The sequence below is a fragment of the Rhinopithecus bieti genome, unplaced genomic scaffold (genome assembly GCF_001698545.2).
Source record: "Rhinopithecus bieti isolate Rb0 unplaced genomic scaffold, ASM169854v2 scaffold_24390, whole genome shotgun sequence".
Taxonomy (NCBI): Eukaryota; Metazoa; Chordata; class Mammalia; order Primates; family Cercopithecidae; genus Rhinopithecus; species Rhinopithecus bieti.
The window spans coordinates 132549-150514 of record NW_016811706.1 but is presented as its reverse complement, the minus strand read 5'-3'; the positions used below and the strand labels follow the sequence as shown (position 1 = coordinate 150514).

The 17966-nt window shown below is 42.1% G+C and overlaps 1 protein-coding gene across 10 annotated transcripts in view; it reads right to left on the bottom strand.

Annotated features, from left to right (window-relative positions):
- Positions 1–14792, bottom strand: part of RACGAP1 (Rac GTPase activating protein 1) — a 36167-nt gene extending 21375 nt beyond the window's left edge. The window contains exons 1-3 of one of the 10 annotated variants that reach the window (XM_017894812.1): positions 14633–14739; positions 10611–10726; positions 6165–6253 (exon numbers count right to left, since the gene is read on the bottom strand). In XM_017894812.1, the coding sequence (XP_017750301.1) occupies positions 6165–6249 (85 nt within the window). In that variant the 5' untranslated portion in view covers positions 6250–6253; positions 10611–10726; positions 14633–14739. Of the gene's footprint in view, positions 1–6164; positions 6254–6473; positions 6495–10610; positions 10727–14562 lie in introns of those variants that run through there. The other 9 variants (XM_017894809.1, XM_017894810.1, XM_017894808.1 and 6 more) reach the window with 9 other exon arrangements.
- Positions 14793–17966: the final 3174 nt, after the last annotated feature.

Sequence of the window (17966 nt, the reverse complement as noted above, 5' to 3'; positions counted from 1 at the left end):
TATGCAATACACATCTAGCTAAACCGGTCTGCCCCTGCCCACAGAAGAGGCCTTCTCACTTGTGACCAAGCTGTGCACTCCAAATGGAATGCCCTACCTACTCTTCTTAACATACCCATTTACCAAGTCCCATCTGGTCTGTGAATCTTTTCCTAATCAGTTTGCAACACATTAAATTTTTCTAGATTACCCAAAAGCATGTATTTTGATACTTGTACTATCTTCTGTTTCATGAGAAAAAAAATCCTGTCTCTGAAACTAAAATACTATAATCTTCTTCAAGACAGGCAATATATCATATATACTTCAGTATTTGATACTGTGCATAGTGTAGTACAAACCTAGTATATCACTGGTACACAATAAGCACCTGATAAATGTTAAATTATACTTATTCCTAATTTATACACCAATGATATTTTTTTAAAAAGCTCAGGCAGCTTATGACAAATTAAAAATAGAACATAAAAAACTGTGTGGACTGGAGAAAACAAGATAACAAAATACGCTATTAAAGTCATCTTTTTTAAAATATTAACTTTCATTCTGATCTTCCTGTAACTTGGACTTAGCTCGCTCCTTTTTTTTTTTAGAGACAGAGTCTCACTCTGTTGCCCAGGCTATAGTGCAATGATGACATGATCTTGGCTGACTGCAACCTCCACCTCCCGGGTTCAAGTGATTCTCATCTCTCAGTCTCCCAAGTAACAGGGATTACAGGTAAACACTACCATGCCTGGCTAACTTTTTGTATTTTTAGTAGAGAAGGGGTTTCACCATGTTGGTCAGGCTGGTCTTGAACTCCTGACCAAGTGATCTGCCCGCCTTGGCCTCCCAAAGTGCTGGGATTACAGGTGTGAGCCACTTTGCCCAGCCCGGACTTAAGCTTTTTAAAAAACAATACATGTCGAGCATGGTGGCTCACGCTTGTAATCCCAGCACTTTGAGTGGCCAGGGCAGGTGGATCAACTGAGGTCGGGAGTTAGAGACCAGCCTGACCAACATGGAGAAACCCCATCTCTACTAAAAATACAGAATTAGCCAGGCATGGTGGCACATGCCTGTAATTCAGCTACTCGGGAGGCTGAGGCAGGAGAATCACTTGAACCCAGGAGGTGGAGGTTGCGGTGAGCTGAGATTGCACCACCGCACTCCAGCCTGGGCAACAAAGAGTGAAAAACTGTCCCAAAAAAAAAAAAAAAAAATTCAATACAAAAAAGAGAAAGAGGAATGAAGTTAATGATGAAAGGCAAGAGTGAGGAGTTAAGGGATACTTAGGCATGCGGGGAATTCCTAAGGATCTAAGAAGAGTATAGGCCGGGCACAGTGGCTCACGACTGTAATCCCAGCACTTTGCGGGGCCAAGGCAGGTGGATCACTTGATGTCAGGAGTTCAAGACCAGCCTGGACAACATGGTGAAACATCGCTACTAAAAATACAAAAACTAGCCAGGCTTGGTGGCATGCACCTGTAATTCCAGCTACTTGGGAGGCTGAGGCAGGAGGATCACTTGAACCCAGGAGACGGAGGTTGTAGTGAGCTGAGATCATACCACTGTACCCCAGCCTGGGCGACAGAATGAGACTGTCTCAAAAAAAAAAAAAGAAAAAGAAAAAGAAAAAAAGAGGACAGACACTGGGGTGGATGCACAAAGTTGATTGTAGTGTCTAAAAAACATAGGGCCACTTTAGTTCCTCAAAAACCAACATTTGCCAGGCGCACTGGCTCACACCTATAATCCCAGCACTTTGGGAGGCTAAGGTAGGAGGATCACCTGAGCCCAGGAGTTCAACGCCGCAAGACCTTGTCTCTACAAAAAATAGAATTAAAACAAAAGTAGTGCTTACGGTAGTTTGGGAGAAAAGTAAATAATAAAATTCAAAATAAAATAATAAAATAAATATAGGCCGGGCGCGGTGGCTCACGCCTGTAATCCCAGCACTTTGGGAGGCCGAGGCGGGCGGATCACAAGGTCAGGAGATCAAGACCACGGTGAAACCCCGTGTCTACTAAAAATACAAAAAATTAGCCGGGCGTGGTGGCAGGCGCCTATAGTCCCAGTCACACAGGAGAATGGCGTGAACCCGTGAGGCGGAGCTTGCTGTGAGCCAAGATTGTGCTACTGCACTCCAGCCTGGGCAACAGAGTGAGTTTCCGTCAGAAAAAAAAAAAAAAATGAGCCGGTGCGGTGGCATGAACCTATAGTTCCAGCTACTCAGGAGGCTGAGGTAGGAGGATTGCTTGAGCCCAGGAGTTCAACGCCGCAGTAAGCTATGATTGCACCACTGTACTCCAGCCTGGGCAACAGAGCAAGACCTTGTCTCCAAAAAACAAAAACTAGGCCGGGCATGGTGGTTCACGCCTGTAATCCCAGCACTTTGGGAGCCAAGGCGGGTGGATCACCTGAGGTCAGGAGTTCAATACCAGCCTGGCCAACGTGATGAAACCCTTTCTCTACTAAAAACACAAAAATTAGCCAGGCATGGTGGCAGACACCTGTAATCCTAGCTACTCAGGAGGCTGAAGCAGGAAAATTGCTTGAACCTGGGAGGCAGAAGTTGTAGTGAGCTGAGATCCTGCCACTGCACTCCAATCTGGGCAACAGAGTGAGACACTGTTTCAAAAAAATAAAAAATAAATGAGAGCCGGGTGTGGTGGCTCATGCCTGTAATCCCAGCACTTTGGGAGGCCAAGGCAGACGGATCACCTGAGGTCAACAGTTCAAGACCAGCCTGACCAACATGGAGAAACCCGTCTCTACCAAAAATACAAAATTAGCCAGGCGTGGTGGCGCATGCCTGTAATCCCAGCTACTCGGGAGGCTGAGGCAGGAGAATCTCTTGAACCTAGGAGGCGGAGGTTGCGGTGAGCCGAGATCGCACCATTGCACTCCAGCCTGGGTAAGAGTGAAACTCTTGTTTCAAAAAATAAAAATAAAAAATAAAAAAAGCCAACATTCCAAATTAGAGATTTGGAGAAGGAGGTAAAATGTACCTCTATAAGAGAAATAAATGGGAAGGTAAAAATTTGCTTATATAATAAAATCAGGATTTCTGTAAAAATAAATATTTTGGGGGGGAGATTTCTGGCATAATCATTTCCCAAAGTATTTTCACAACATCTCAATTTATGCCCAAATCCTCATAGCACTCCCACAAAGAAAACAGAGATGTTTAAATTCCTATTTTATAGGTGGAGAAACAGACACAGAAATAACAGGTAAAAGCTAGCACTAGTTATCAACACTCTAAACCACAGAGTCTTCCCTCTGCCCCCATATTTTATCAGTTGCCTCCTTCTATAGGTCTTATTATCACAATCTCTTCTACCCATTTCTCCCTACTTCCATCTTCACAACCACCATGCCAGTTAGGGCTGTTATTGCCTCTTTCCTGAGCTATGACAACCATGTCATTCCTAGTCAGTCTCCCAGCATCCACCTCTAATGCAGCCTACACCTCTGCCAGGGTAATCTTCCCAAAGCACAGTTCTGATTATGTCACTCCCCCTTACTCCTATTTCCCTCAAGTCCCACACCCTCTTGCCTCCGCTCAGGCTGTCGCCTGATCTAAAATACCCCCTTTCATCTCTGCCTGTTGGGATTCTACCTACAGCTAAAGCTCAGCTCAAACCCTTTCCACCATAACATCATTTAGTCATCCCTTTCCCTCAATTCAAAAATGCTAAAAGCCCTGATAGGTTCTCACAAAATATTTGCTGAATGAACCTGAATATTAAGATCTCTTATTCCACACTCTAGTCCCCACCACACTCTAAAGTAATCCATCTTCTGAGATGATGTGACCTCAAAGAGAAGCCTAATTAGTATGCCATTGTGGTTACTGAGCTGGTACCAGATGATAGGGTCATGCAGCAGCTATTAGAGAGAGAAAATAGAATATTGTTTTGAAAGGCCTGTAAGTGGATAAGAGCTATTAAAAACATCAATCAATTCAAAGAAAATATTGAATGGCATAAGCAAGACACCACAGTAAGTACTATAGAAATAAAAAAAAGTTCAAGACACAGTTCTTACATTACTTTAACACCAGTAAGGCTGACTTGAGAACAACATTTACTAAATTAGGTATTAATGAAAGTCTGAAATAGGAGAGGATGGTAATACAAAGAGAAGCTGGTGTAGAATAATTCCCTTAGATCACATGTCAGTACCATCAGCCCCATTTTTCTTTCTTGCTAATTTATTTCCCAGATGGTTCCTCTATTAGCACCTCCTTTTTCTCCCCAGTTTGCCACCCCATCTCAATCCTTTATTCTTTCCCCCGGGGAGATGGAGTCCCACTCTGTCACCCAGGATGGAGTGCAGTGGCACAATCATAGTTCACTGTAGCCTCAAACTCCTGGGCTGAAGCGATCCTTCAGCCATCTGAGTATCTGGGACCACAGGCGTGTGTCACCACACCCAGCTAATTCTTTTGTTTTTGAAATAGAGTCTCGCTCTGTCCTAGGTTGGAGTGCACGAGTGTGATCTCAGCTCACTGCAACCTCCGCCTTCCCAGTGATCCTCCCACCTCAGCCTCCGAGGTAGCTGGGATCACAGGAGCATGCCACCACACCGGCTTTTTCTTTTTCTTTTTTTTTTCTGTAGAGATGGGGTTTTTGTAGCCAGGCGCTCACACCTGTAATCCCAGCACTTTGGGAGGCTGTGGTGGGTGGATCATTTGAGGTCAGGAGTTCAAGACCAGCCCGGCCAACATGACAAAACCCCATCTCTACTAAAAATACAAAAATTAGCTGAGTGTGGTGGTGGACGCTTATAATCCCAGCTACCTGGGAGGCTGAGGCAGGACAATTGCTTGAGCCCAGAAGGTGGAGGTTGCAGTGAGCTGAGATCACGCCACTGCACTCCAACCTGGGTGACAGAGTGATATTCCATCTCAAAAAAAAAATAAAACCAGAGATGGGGTTTTGCCATGTTGCCTAGGTTGGTCTCAAACTCCTGGACTCAATTGATCCACTCATCTCAGCCATACAAAGTGCTAAGATTATAGGCATGAGCCACTATGCCCAGCTGCTAATGTTTTCAGAGACAGTCTTGCTATGTTGCCCAAGCTGGTCTCAAACTCCTGGCATCAAGTGATTCTCCTGCCTCAGCCTCCTGAGTAGCTGGGATTACAGGTGCAAGCCACCAAACTTGGCTCTCAATCATTAATTACTCAGCATCAAATATATGAATTAGGTGAAAGCAGATGCCTAGTATCTCCTTCAAAAAGAAATTGTGGACTGGGCCTGGTGGCTCATGCCTATAATCCCAGCACGTTGGGAGGCAGAAGTGAGAGGACTGCTTGAGGCCAGGAGGTGGACACCAGCCTGGGTAAAATAGGGAGACCTTATCTCTACAAAAAATTTTGAAAAAGTAGCAGGGCATGGTGGCACAACCTGGGAGACAGAGTGACATTCTTAAAAAAGAAAAAAAAGAAAAAAGAAGAAATTATGACTTTTTCTCACTTCAACTGAAAATGCTTTTATAGAACACAAAGAAAATCCAAGATAAAAAGTATACCCAACTACTACTCTAAAGAAAAAAAGCAATATCCTAGTAAATTTTTCCCAGTTCATGGCACAGAAAATAGTGCCAACTATTCAGCGGAAAAAGAATCTTGATAATAAAAAAGCGGCCGGGCACAGTGGCTCATGCCTGTAATCCCAGCACTTTGGGAGGCCGAGGCAGGCGGATCACCTGAGGTCAGGAGTTTGAGAACAGCCTGGTTAACATGCAAAACCCTGTCTCTACTAAAAATACAAAAAATTAGCCAGGCGTGGTGGCATGTGCCTGTAATCCCTGCTACTCGAGAGGCTGAGACAGGGAATCGCTTGAACCTGGGGAGCAGGGGTTGCAGTGAGCCGCGATGTCGCCACTGCGCTCCAGCCTGGGTGACAGAGAGAGACTCCATCTCAAAAAAATAAATAAAGATAATAAAAAAGCCTGGCTAAAACCTGTTAAGAGCAGCTATAGAAAAGAATTTTAGTGACCATTTAGAATGAGTGCCTGTTAGGCTTTGACCACGTAAGTGACCACTGCTTTATTTTTAGGTAACCCAAATGAAAACAACTTTAAGACTGGAAAATACTTCAGCTTTGTAAAAATCCCAAATTTGAAATCTGTTTTTCCTTTTGGACAGGCCAGCTCAGAATGACTTACGGAGTTCATTTCCTTCACTGAGAATCTCTGCCCGGCGCACAAGCTGCTCAAACAGATTCCGCATATTCAGCATCATAGTATCCATCTTTCTGCCAAGAAATCAAATATACATTAGGGGTCCTGCCTTCTCACCCACGACAGAAGATTCTATAGCAATCCAGCCATCAGTGACCAACATCTGGACTCTTCCATTTATAACTACCATTATAAGAATCTCAAGCTAACAACAGATGTTTTGTGTGATTCTTATTATAAAAACAAACTTGGAATATTTAAGACTCATCTGAAAATTAGAAAACCATTTCAGACCTTTGAATATAACAGCCCCTCCAATCACTTTGTAGCAGAAAACAAACAGGGAAGAGCATGTCAGTTGATTACTAAGTGACTGACCAACAATAAAATGTGGTTCTTCAAGTCAAGCCTATTGATTAATATAATACTTTTGCCAGTTTATTCCTTGTGGGCCTTGAAGACCTACAATGTAACTTAAAATATCTGTTTTTAATTTCATTTTTAGCTAATGCCCCTGTTGCAACTGCCTTTTAAAATGCAGGACATGGTCAGCACATTTCCTACCAACAGCACAGATGATGTCACACGAATGATTAAGTGGGAAAATCGCCAGCTCAGCAGCACAAGAATTATTTCTGTAATGCAGGGCTCTCTGCTGGGCTGCGTGCAGGAACTACGTCTAACAAATTTATACTAAGTAGAGGCAAAGGATTATGTTGTACCACATTCTGGCATCAGAGAGACAATACACCACCTTCACAGTTCGAAGGGCAAAGCAAAAATCATTTGCTACTGTGTTCTGTATAGTGAATTTCAGGCTTCATATTTCCCCCCAAAGGCCTGCTGATACTATAGAAAAAACAGTGTCGTTACAGGCAGTTATATTCCAAATAGACTTTAACTGGGAACACTTTGAGGAAATAAGATCTTCACTTAACAGTCAAGAAAGAAAGACATTAACTGGATGTTATGAAAACTATCAAGGAAATGAAATAAAAAGTCAAATTTCATTAGAAATATAATGTCCTCAGAAATACTATTAAAGGATTCTTATGTTTCTCTTAACCAATGCTTCAACATTCTAGTCCAGGTCCTTATTTCCTAAAAAAAATTTTAAGAACTCTTATGAAGGGTTAGTGATTTTGCAATGTTTATAAGATTGTACCACAAGCTATGAGAGCAAGAAAAAATATATTAAAAAGCACAAAGAACAAAGAATATATGAACATAGGCTGGGCACGGTGGCTCACATCTATAATCCCAGCACTTTGGGAGGCCAAGGTGGGCGGATCACTTGAGGTCAGGAGTTCAAGACCAGCCTGGGCCAACGTGGTGAAACCCTGTCTCTAGTAAAAACACAAAAATTAGCTGGGCACAGTGATGTGTGCCTGTAATCCCAGCTACTTGGGAGGCTGAGGCAGGAAGATTGCTTGAACCTGAGAGGCAGAGGTTGAGCTGAGATGGTGCCACTGTACTCCAGTCTGGGTGCCAGAGCAAAAAAAAAAAAAAAAAAAGAATATATAAACATAAGATATTTTCTATTAAGTGCTGCAGAATTATTCATTTATACTCATATGATAATTGCTGTAATAGAAAAAAAGTTTTCAGTTCCAAGCCTGGATGCAATATATACCTGAATCAGGGCCGGAAACCAAGATTTTCAAATGGCAAGTATCTGTTCCAAGCTACATAATCACAGTAAGCTGCTAAGCAACCAGACCAACAAATGTATTACAAAGATCTTTCTCTAAACTAAGAACAAAACTAAAAGGATAGCATTAAAACCAGCAGGAAGAGCTGTGGAATTCATGGAGACTCCACGGATTTAACAATATAACGAAATAAGCAACATACCCCAAGTGCTACAGGACAGAAACAGGGGCAGGACATTGGGTAGTCAATTCAAATGTTGATTTCCTTTGGCTCTCATGAGGTAAAAATGGAAGACTCTACTCAATAGTTTTAATATAAGGTATTGCTTTCTATCATCTCGGCACTCACTCACATATTGTGAGACTATAAGACAGTGAGCTCAATACCACAGCAAAACTTCTAATCTGTCCAAGAATTCAAAAAGGAAAATTTCATGGTGCTAGGATGTTGAAAACTGGTTGTTTAAAAAAAATCTTTTTTTTTTTTGGAGGGGGGTGGTTAAGTCTTAAATTACAATATAACCTGTTCTTTTGTACTTTTTTTTTTTTTTTTTTTTTAATTTTTTGAGACAGAGTCTTGCTCTGTCCTCCAGGCCAGAGTACACTGGCGCCACCTCAGCTCACTGCAACCTCTGCCTCCCAGGTTCAAGTGATTCTCTGGCCTCAGCCTCCTTACATTGTTCTACCCTTCCTGTTTATGTACATCAACTATCCTACTCACTGACCTACCCTATCCCACACCCTACTGACTTCCAATTTTGATTTCCCTATTTTTATCATTCTCTCAGTCGCTCAGTTCCAAACTTCAGAATCACCTCTGGTTCCTCCCTTTCCCACAGCATAATCACTAAACCTTGTGTACTCTTCTCTCATGTATCTACCATACCCACCCCCTCATCACTTGCAGGTTGTCACCACTCACTTCAACTGTACTCCCTGCCTCCAGTCTTTCCCCCACTGCTTCAGGCAGTTGCCACTCAGATACAAACTCTTTGCACTTGAATTAAATTTTACCATATGATTCTGTCCTGTGTCCCAAGTAGACTGTAAATTTGAGGGAGAAACCCTTACATGTAGCACTTCTATATTACACACACAAGCATGCAAGCATGTAGTATTTAATACGATGCTCACAAAAAAAATTGATATATATTAATTCAGAGAGGAAACACACACAGATATCTGTGATGCTATGGTCAAAAGAATTTCCATTCTCCCTCAACATCAACGTGTAATATAGCTTAAAGCAAAAAGAAGAGTTAAAACGGGGAGAGGGAGCAGAAGTCCTGGGACAAGCTGGGTGTGGTGGTGCATGCCTGTAGTCCCAGCTACTCAGGAGGCTGAGGCAGGAGGATCACTTGAGTCGAGGAGTTTGAGACCACCCTGATCATCACAAGACTCCCTTCTCTTAAAATAAATAAATAAATAAATAAATATAATAAATAAAATAAAGGTCCTGGGACAAACCTTTAGCTCTCTATCTACCAGTAGTATAATCTTCCAGTAAGATCACTTAAATGCCAAGACTCATCTATGAAGTGAAAACGCATAAGGCACTGCTTTATCTTACGCTCATAGAATATATAAAAATTTTAAAAATGTATAAGTTGAGAATCTTACTACCAAAATATAAGATATCTTTTAGTTGGTATCAAGTGAGTTTCTTTTGTTTAGGTTTGGTTTTGGTCTGACAGTTGTTACTTCCATCCTAAAACAGTGATTCTCAAATCTAGATGTTTTTTCCCCTAGGCTGTCTCCAAATAAGGATATCACTAAATTCAGAATTTTAGACCACTTTTTAAAATAGTGCTATACAATTAGAAAGAAAAGAATCCAGTATTTACTAGGTGCTTTGAAATGATTCGGGCACTAAACTAGACACTTCACATATACGTTTTCTTTAAGTGAATTTGACTTCTTTTTGAGACGGAGTCTTGCTCCATCACCCAGGCTGGACTGCAGTGGTGCCACCTTGGTTCACTGCAACTTCCGTTTTCAGGGTTCAAGTGATTCTCCTGCCTCAGCCTCCTGAGTAGCTGGGATTATAGGTGCCCACCACTATGCCCGGCTAATTTTTTTTGTATTTTTAGTAGAGACGGAGTTTCACCATGTTGGCTGGGCTGGTCTCGAACTCCTGACCTCTAGCAATCTGCTTGCCTCTGCCTCCCAAAGTGCTGGGATTACAGGCATGAGCCACCATGCCTGGCCTCACAACTTAATTATGTCCATTTTACAGACAATGGGCAACTAAGGCCAGAGACCTTAAATTGACAAATGTCGAGCTCCTACTGAAACCCAGGTCTGAGTCCAAAATCTGTATTCTCTCCAACCCAACACATGGAAGAGATGATATGTTACAAAAATATCAATTAGATCATATATGTTGCAGACCTACTCAGAGACCTCCCCCACATCATGTCATACAAACAGCAACACATATAAAACATAAATTATAGCTGGAATCCAGACCAAGAAGAATCAAGGAAACAGCAAAATTCGACCAGGTCTGGGCTTTTAAACAAGCTATTCTAGATGAGGGTTGCTGTTGCTGAAGAGTTATTTTTTCCTCTAACATAGATTTACTTAGGGTAATCCAAAAATTGCACTAGCAGAATATAATCCTCTTCTCTTTATATGCTAGGGGACCATATATTTTTATTAACATTCTGCAGAAGTGACTCTCAGGAATTATTTATAGATGACAAAAATATCTTTCTATATCAGTACTAACTCTGATATCTCAGCCAAATTGTAACTCAAAAAGCTAAAATTTACTCACCCTATTCAACGTCAATTGAAAATAGTTGTAATTTTCCTGCTGGGTCACATTTTCACCCTCATGAATACTTGTTTATTTCCCCCCATGTATTATTTAGTCCATAGCTAGGAGATACACTAATGTGAAAGGAAACAAAAACAAAGTCATATTGTAGTACATTGCTTTTGCAGCTGTAAAACAGCTGTCACTTTCCACAACAGAGACTGCTGCCTTTCGGGAAAGCTGAAACTATCCCTGTGTGCAGCAAGAAAATCAGTTTGTGGAGCACTTTAAACCAAAAGGTGCTAGAGAATCTCAGCTGTTATTGATGGGGAGCCCCAGAGGTGGAGAAGTCACTATGTTACAGATTCCCAATCTGTGAGTATCCCTAAGGGGGCAATTTGGCAACACCATCAAAGAGTCTCAGCTGGATGTGATTGCTTTGAGCCCCCAATTTAATTTCAATCACCCAGCCAAGAGACAGATATCGTCCTTCAGAATAACAGACTATTACAGATCTTACTGCAGGGTATCCTGGGAAAAGTCTCTATCCTCTTCTTCCTCCTCCTTCAAACAACATTATTAAGAGACCTATATATCAGGTTTTTTAGATGCATCAAGGGTGTTAAATACTTTAAGACAAAGCAATGAAAGGCTGCTGGAGTTTTTCAGGAAAGTGTTTTAATGAAAAACTTTTCCACAAACATTGCTAAATCTGGAGATTTCCAAGAAATCAACAATATAGATTCCTTGCTGTCAAGGAAAACCATTCTCAAAGATAATCTCAGTACTTTAAGATCCTGTCACAGGAACATATTTGAGGACAATGTGAAGACAATTTTTTTCCTGAAATGTCCAGCTTCTGCTTCACTGTATCAAAAGTCTCTAATACAACTGGTGGGCAGAAGGATTATCTTGAAACCAAATGTTCTTTATAAGCAAATCACTTGCAGAGAGTAAACAAAATATTCTCAATCCAACATGAATGAAGACTAAGGAAGGGAAGATTTGAATTGTGATTTTTCAGAAAATTACTATCAGTTCAGCATACTAAATACCTCTTTTTTTCCCTGTGAATTCTTCCTATTCTGGTCTTCCATCCTTCAAGGTCTAGAATAAGTCTCACCAATTCACTGAAGCCTTCCCTAACCATTTCAGTCCAAAATGATTTCCTTTATTATCTATAACATTCATTTAGCAGATACAAAAATACTGTTTATTATTAATCTTCTATGTTCAAAAAAATTAACAGTAAAACAGGCCAGATGCAGTGGCTCACACCTGTAATCCCAGCACTTTGGGAGGCCAAGGCAAGTGGTTCACCTGAGGTTGGAAGTTCGAGACCAGCCTGACCAAAATGGAGAAACCCCATCTCTACTAAAAATACAAAATTTGCCAGGCGTGGTGGCGCATGCCTGTAATCCCAGCTACTCGGGAGGCTGAGGCAGGAGAATCGCTTGAACCCGGGAGGTGGAGGTTGCGGTGACCCAAGATCACATCATTGCACTCCAGCCTGGGCAACAAGAGTGAAACTCTGTCTACCAAAAAAAAAAAAAAAAAAAAAAAAAAAATTAATAGCAAAACAAAAATCTCACTACCCTAAACAACTATATGTACCACCTGATTTAATCTTTGTCCATTATACACTCATATTTCATGGTGTTACAATCATACATTACATATAATTTTGTGTTTTGCTTCTTTCTATCATGTTTCCATTAAGTTCTAAAGAGTTGATAAACAACTGTTTAACTATTCTCTTCTTTGGACGTTTAGGTCATTTCCAGTTTTTCACTTACCTCTGCCTGGAATCTCTTGCATGGTCATTCTCTCACCTCAAATATCTTTACTCAAATGCCACTTTCTCAGTAAGGTCTTTCCAATCATCCTATTGTAAATGGCAAGCTTTCTCTAACATTACCCGGCTTTACTTTGTTCCAAAGCACTTCTCTCCATCTAACATATTTACATATTTATTCAGTTTATTGTCTGTTTCCCCTCTAGCTTAAGTTCCAAGAAAGCAGAGATTTGTGTGTTTTCTTCCCTGATGCCTAGAACAGTACCTGACATTTGGTAAATGACTAATAAATATTTGGGGAATAAATGAATTGAGCATTCCTATGGACAATATTTTTCTTCAGGTGACTGTGTTCCTTAGAATAGATTTCCAAGACTAGGATTGCTATATTAGGGTGTAGAAACCATTATATGGCTCTTAATAGTGCCAAAATGTTTTCTAAAAGGGATGTACTAATGTACAGTACTCTCAACAATGTATATATAGGCTTACCAGACTCACCAGTTATCTAAAGATCTATTACCCCAAATTAACTGCACATTCTTTAAGACCAAATAAGACTGTCTTCCACTTACACTTTGCACTTAAGAAATACCCAATGAAAGTAAGCAGACTGGGTACGGTAGCTGACGCCTCTAAACCCAGCACTTTGGCAGGCCAAGGCAGGCTGATCACATGAGGTCAGGAGTTCAAGACCAGCCTGGCCAACATGGTGAAACCGTATCCCTATTAGAAACAAAAAATTAGCCGGGCATGGTGGTGCACACCTGCAATTCCAGCTACTCCGGAGGCTGAGGCAGGAGAATCACTTGAACCCGGGAGGCAGAGTTTGCAGTGAGCCGAGATCGCACCACTGCATTTCAGCCTGGGCCACAGAGCAAGACTCAGTCTCAAAAAAGAAAAAAGAAAGTAAGCTAATACAACCTTTATGGAAAACAGTATGGAGATTTCTCAAAGAACTAAAAATAGAACTATCATTAGATCCAGCAATCCCACTAATGGGTATAAGGGTAAGAAATCAGTATATCAAAAAGACCCCTGCACTCACATGTTTATCGCAGCAGAATTTACAATAGCAAAGATACGGTATCAACCTAAGTGTTCATCAACGGAGGATGGATAAAGAAAATGTGATACATAAATAGACAGACATACACCACAGAATACTACTCAGCCATAAAAAAGAATGAAATCACATCTTTTGCAGCAACATGGATAGAACTGGAGGTCATTATCCTCAGTGAAATAACTCAGAATGTCAAATACCGCATGTTCTCACTTATAAGTGGAAGCTAATCAATGGGTACACAGACATACAGAGTGGAATAATACACACTGGAGACTACAAAAGATGGGAAGGTGGAAGCGGGAGCTGAGGGCTGAAAAACTAAGTATTGGGTACAATGTTCACTATTTGAGTGATGGGGACACTAAGAACCCAGACCTCACCACGACGCAATATATGCATATAAGAAATCTGCACCTGTACCCCCTAAATATACAAAAAAATTTTAAAAATCCCCTCCAAAAAATAAATACGTATTGAATGATTAAGCTACAGCAAAGGCGCCTTCTCTAAACACCTACAATAACTCGGAAAGCTTATTTACCCGACACATTCGAGAGAAAGATAATGCTTTAAAAAAAAAAGGGCTTATCTACCCACCTACCCCCACTTTTCCTACATACACCTTTCGGCCTACGAATGAAATCCTGTGAAGAGAAATATACGTGAAAGTGCACAAGTAAGGCCTCGTTGTTACTGAGGCTAAGAATTAGGAGAAGGACAAGATGTCATTGCCTCGACCTGCATCCCTAGACACACGCGACCCACTGAGGAGAGGGGCTCCACTGCAGGCCGCCCGGGTCTCTCAAACACTTTTCAAAGCTTTTTCGAGCTTCCCTTCGAAAAAGATGGGGTGTCATTCCAACCACTCTTAAACTCGTATTTGACTGAGAGACTCTTCTTTGGGATGGCTCCTGCCCTGCTCCAGCCATCACCTCAAAAGACGCCCCGGCTTTCCACAAAACCCGGCGCCAAGACAGAAGCCCCTACCCGCCCAGGCTGCGTCCATTCGGCCTGCCCCGACCCCCGCCCCAGAAAAGCCCGAGTGGAGAGGCTGTGGCTGCCGGCCTGTCCCGCTGTCCCGAACCCCCGCAGCGTCCACGGCTCACCACACGAACGCTCTGCTTCCTACCACAATCCAGCGCCAGACGCACCTGGTCTGGCACCCCCACTACTCACTTCAGTCAGCCTGGCCCCACCTGGACCGCCCTTCACTTCGCTCCTCGCCTCACCCAACGGCAGAGCAGCGCCGCGCCGCCAGCTCCCGTTTGAAATCCTTCACCAACCAATCACAGAGAAATTTATTCCTCCCGCGCCGTCCCTCTACGGTGTGACGTACGCGTCAGGGACACGCAGAGGTGACGGGAAAGGGAATGGGCATGCGCATTCTGACAAAGCGAAGCCAAAGATGGCCATTTTGACTAATGTCAACGGGTTGGGTTTTTTTTGCGGTGCCCTTTCCTGAAGTCATTCAGGATGCCATATTGCCTAAGGGCAAGTGGTACTTCTTAAGTGCAAATTATTCTTGGTCTCACTGTCTGCGGGACTAGGGCCCTTGGAAACGATTAACTGAACAATGTTAAGTCTCAGTAGAATCGGAAGAATACCAGGAGTTAGAACAGCAGTTATTTTCAAGCACATTCACTGAGCTATATTATCCCTTCCATTGATGTATCCATTCAGACTTTTATTTGACACATATTAAGTGAGCCCACATCATCACAAGCACTCCACTGGGAATCGGAAAAATAAAGATGGTATGGTCTCTGCTGTCCAGTAGCTACGAATGGAGGCGATAGCTCGAGGAAACAAAAATAAATACAAAATGAAAATAAAATACTATAATTCCATTTAATAAACGTTATTTAGAACTTGGCATTGTGCTAGCACAGGAGCTTTCATGCTTTTTAAAAAATCTGGACCCACAGTGTGAAATACACTTTACATTACAACGGGGTAATGAAAACTCTGCTCATCCTTACTACATGCAGTGTACTCAGAACTCACTACCCAACAACGCATGGCTACCCGCAATTTGGAAAAATACTGGCTGGAGCATACAAGAAGCGCTGTGGTTTAAAGTAAAGAGCACTTACTGTCACATTGGTCTTTAAGCTAAAAAAAAAAAAAAAGAAAAGAAAGAAAGATCACAGATTTGGGGGAGGGAGATTAGGGAGATATTGGTCAAGAGATATAAAATTTCGGTTAGAGGAAAATTTAGATCTATTGTACAATACGGTGACTGTAGTTAATAACAATGTATAACACATTTGAAAAATTGCTAAGAGTAGATCTTAAATGCTCTGATCACACACCCAAAAAAAGTATATGAGGTAATGAGTATGTTAATTTGCTTGATTTAGTCATTCCACAGTGTATACGTATATCAAAACATCACCATAAATATATAAAATTGTATTTTATCAAAAAATACATCACAAATTTTGTAACCCGAAAACCTGACTCCACTTTTATTTTAGAGACAGGGTCTTAGTCTGTCACCCAGGCCGGAGTGCAGTGGCACAATCATAGCTCACTGCAAATACGAACTCCTAGGCTCAAGGGATCCTCCCTCATACCTAGGACTACAGGCACATGCTCAAGGTAATTCTGTTTGCTTGTTTATCTTTTGTAGAGATATGTTGTCACTATGTTGTCTAGACTAGTCTTGAGCTCCTGGCCTCAGGTGATCCTTCCACCTGAGCCTCCCAAAGCACTGGGATTACAGGCACTAGCACTCCACCTGGCCTTGAACAATAGCAGGCATTCCACTGATGCTTCTGTACTTCACTACCTCCAAGTATAAAATAGAAATAATAATCCCATCTCTATCTCACAGGTTTATTCCCAGATCAACTGAAACACATTGTAGTACATTATCGAAGTTTATACTTGGTAAATTGTAATACAGATTATTATTAATATTATTACAAAAGGGATGAAGAAAGAAAATATGAACTGTAATTTATTATCCCATTTAATCCTCCTAAGATCCTTTCAAGGTCAGGAGCATTCATTGATTGCATTAGCCTGTGCCTCCTTAGATACCTATAATACAATGAAATAAGTACTAGGACAAAGACATGTATAAAGTGCTTTAGGAATACAGACAAGGAAGCAATTAATCCCATCTGGGGAGTGGGAGTGTTAAAAAAGCCTATGGAGACTTGATATCTGAGCTGGGTTTTGAAGTGTGAATGGGAATTTACAGGAGAGAAGGGAGTGGGAAATTACTAGCAATAGGAAGATCATGTGACCTCTGAAGAATGAGGCAAGCATATATTTAATAAATACACAAGGCCAGGCGCAGTGGCTCATGCCTGTAATCCTGGCACTTTGGGAGGCCGAGGCGCGTGGATCGCGAAGTCAGGAGTTTGAGACCAGCCTGGCCAACATAGTGAAACCCCGTCTCTACTAAAAATACAAAAATTAGCCAGGTGTGGTGGCAGATGCCTGTAATCCCAGCTACTTGGGAGGCTGAGGCAGGAAAATCGTTTGAACCCGGGAGGCAGAGGTTGCAGTGAGCTGAGATCGTGCCATTGCACTTCAGCCAGGGCAACAGGGCGTGACTCTGTCTCAAATCAATCAATCAATCAATCAATTCACAAGAAAGCATTTATGAAGGTTTAGGCTGTGAAGGAACATTTACCTCAACTTTCAGGTGATATTGGGGGTTCAGTGAGTATGATGCTTCTTGAGTAGCTTTGGCCTGATAATGAAAAGGAGAGACTGGCAAAGTAGGATGAGACCACACTAGGAAGGGATTGGACTTGATCCTGTAATAGACTCAGTGACAAGACAATGGGACTTAGACTGACTTGACTGATTTGTCTTTGGATAGAACATACACTAAAATGGCAAGCAGGATTGTCTGGAAAGGGAAAAATGTAAAGGTAGACTATTTAGGCCAGTGGCAGTGGGGATGACAAGGAGGGGACAGGTGGGAAAGATATTTATTAAATCAATCAATGAAATGAAATGGATGTATTAAATGATTGGACCTCAGGGGTGAGAGAGAGAAGCATGGGAGTGTAGAATGCCTCAGCTTTCCCTCTTTCCCTTACACCTCAATTACTGAGCGAAACTCCTAAGTACTGATCTCTTGTGTGTGTCCACTTTTCTCCTTCCCCCTGTCACCACCCTTGTCTGATTCGGTAGTCCAACCCCAATGAAACTGTTCGCCCTCCCTTGCATTCTTTACTCTTCAAGTGATCTTTTAAAAATGCAATTATGGGCCGGGCGCGGTGGCTCACGCCTGTAATCCCAGCACTTTGGGAGGCCGAGGCGGGCAGATCACGAGGTCAGGAGATCGAGACCATCCTGGCTAACACTGTGAAACCCCGTCTCTACTAAAACTTCAAAAAATGAGCCGGGAGTGGGGGCGGGCGCCTGTAGTCACAGCTACTCGGGAGGCTGAGGCAGGAGAATGGTGTGAACCCAGGAGGCGGAGCTTGCAGTGAGCCGAGATTGCATCACTGCACTCCAGCCTGGGCAACAGAGCGAAACTCTGACT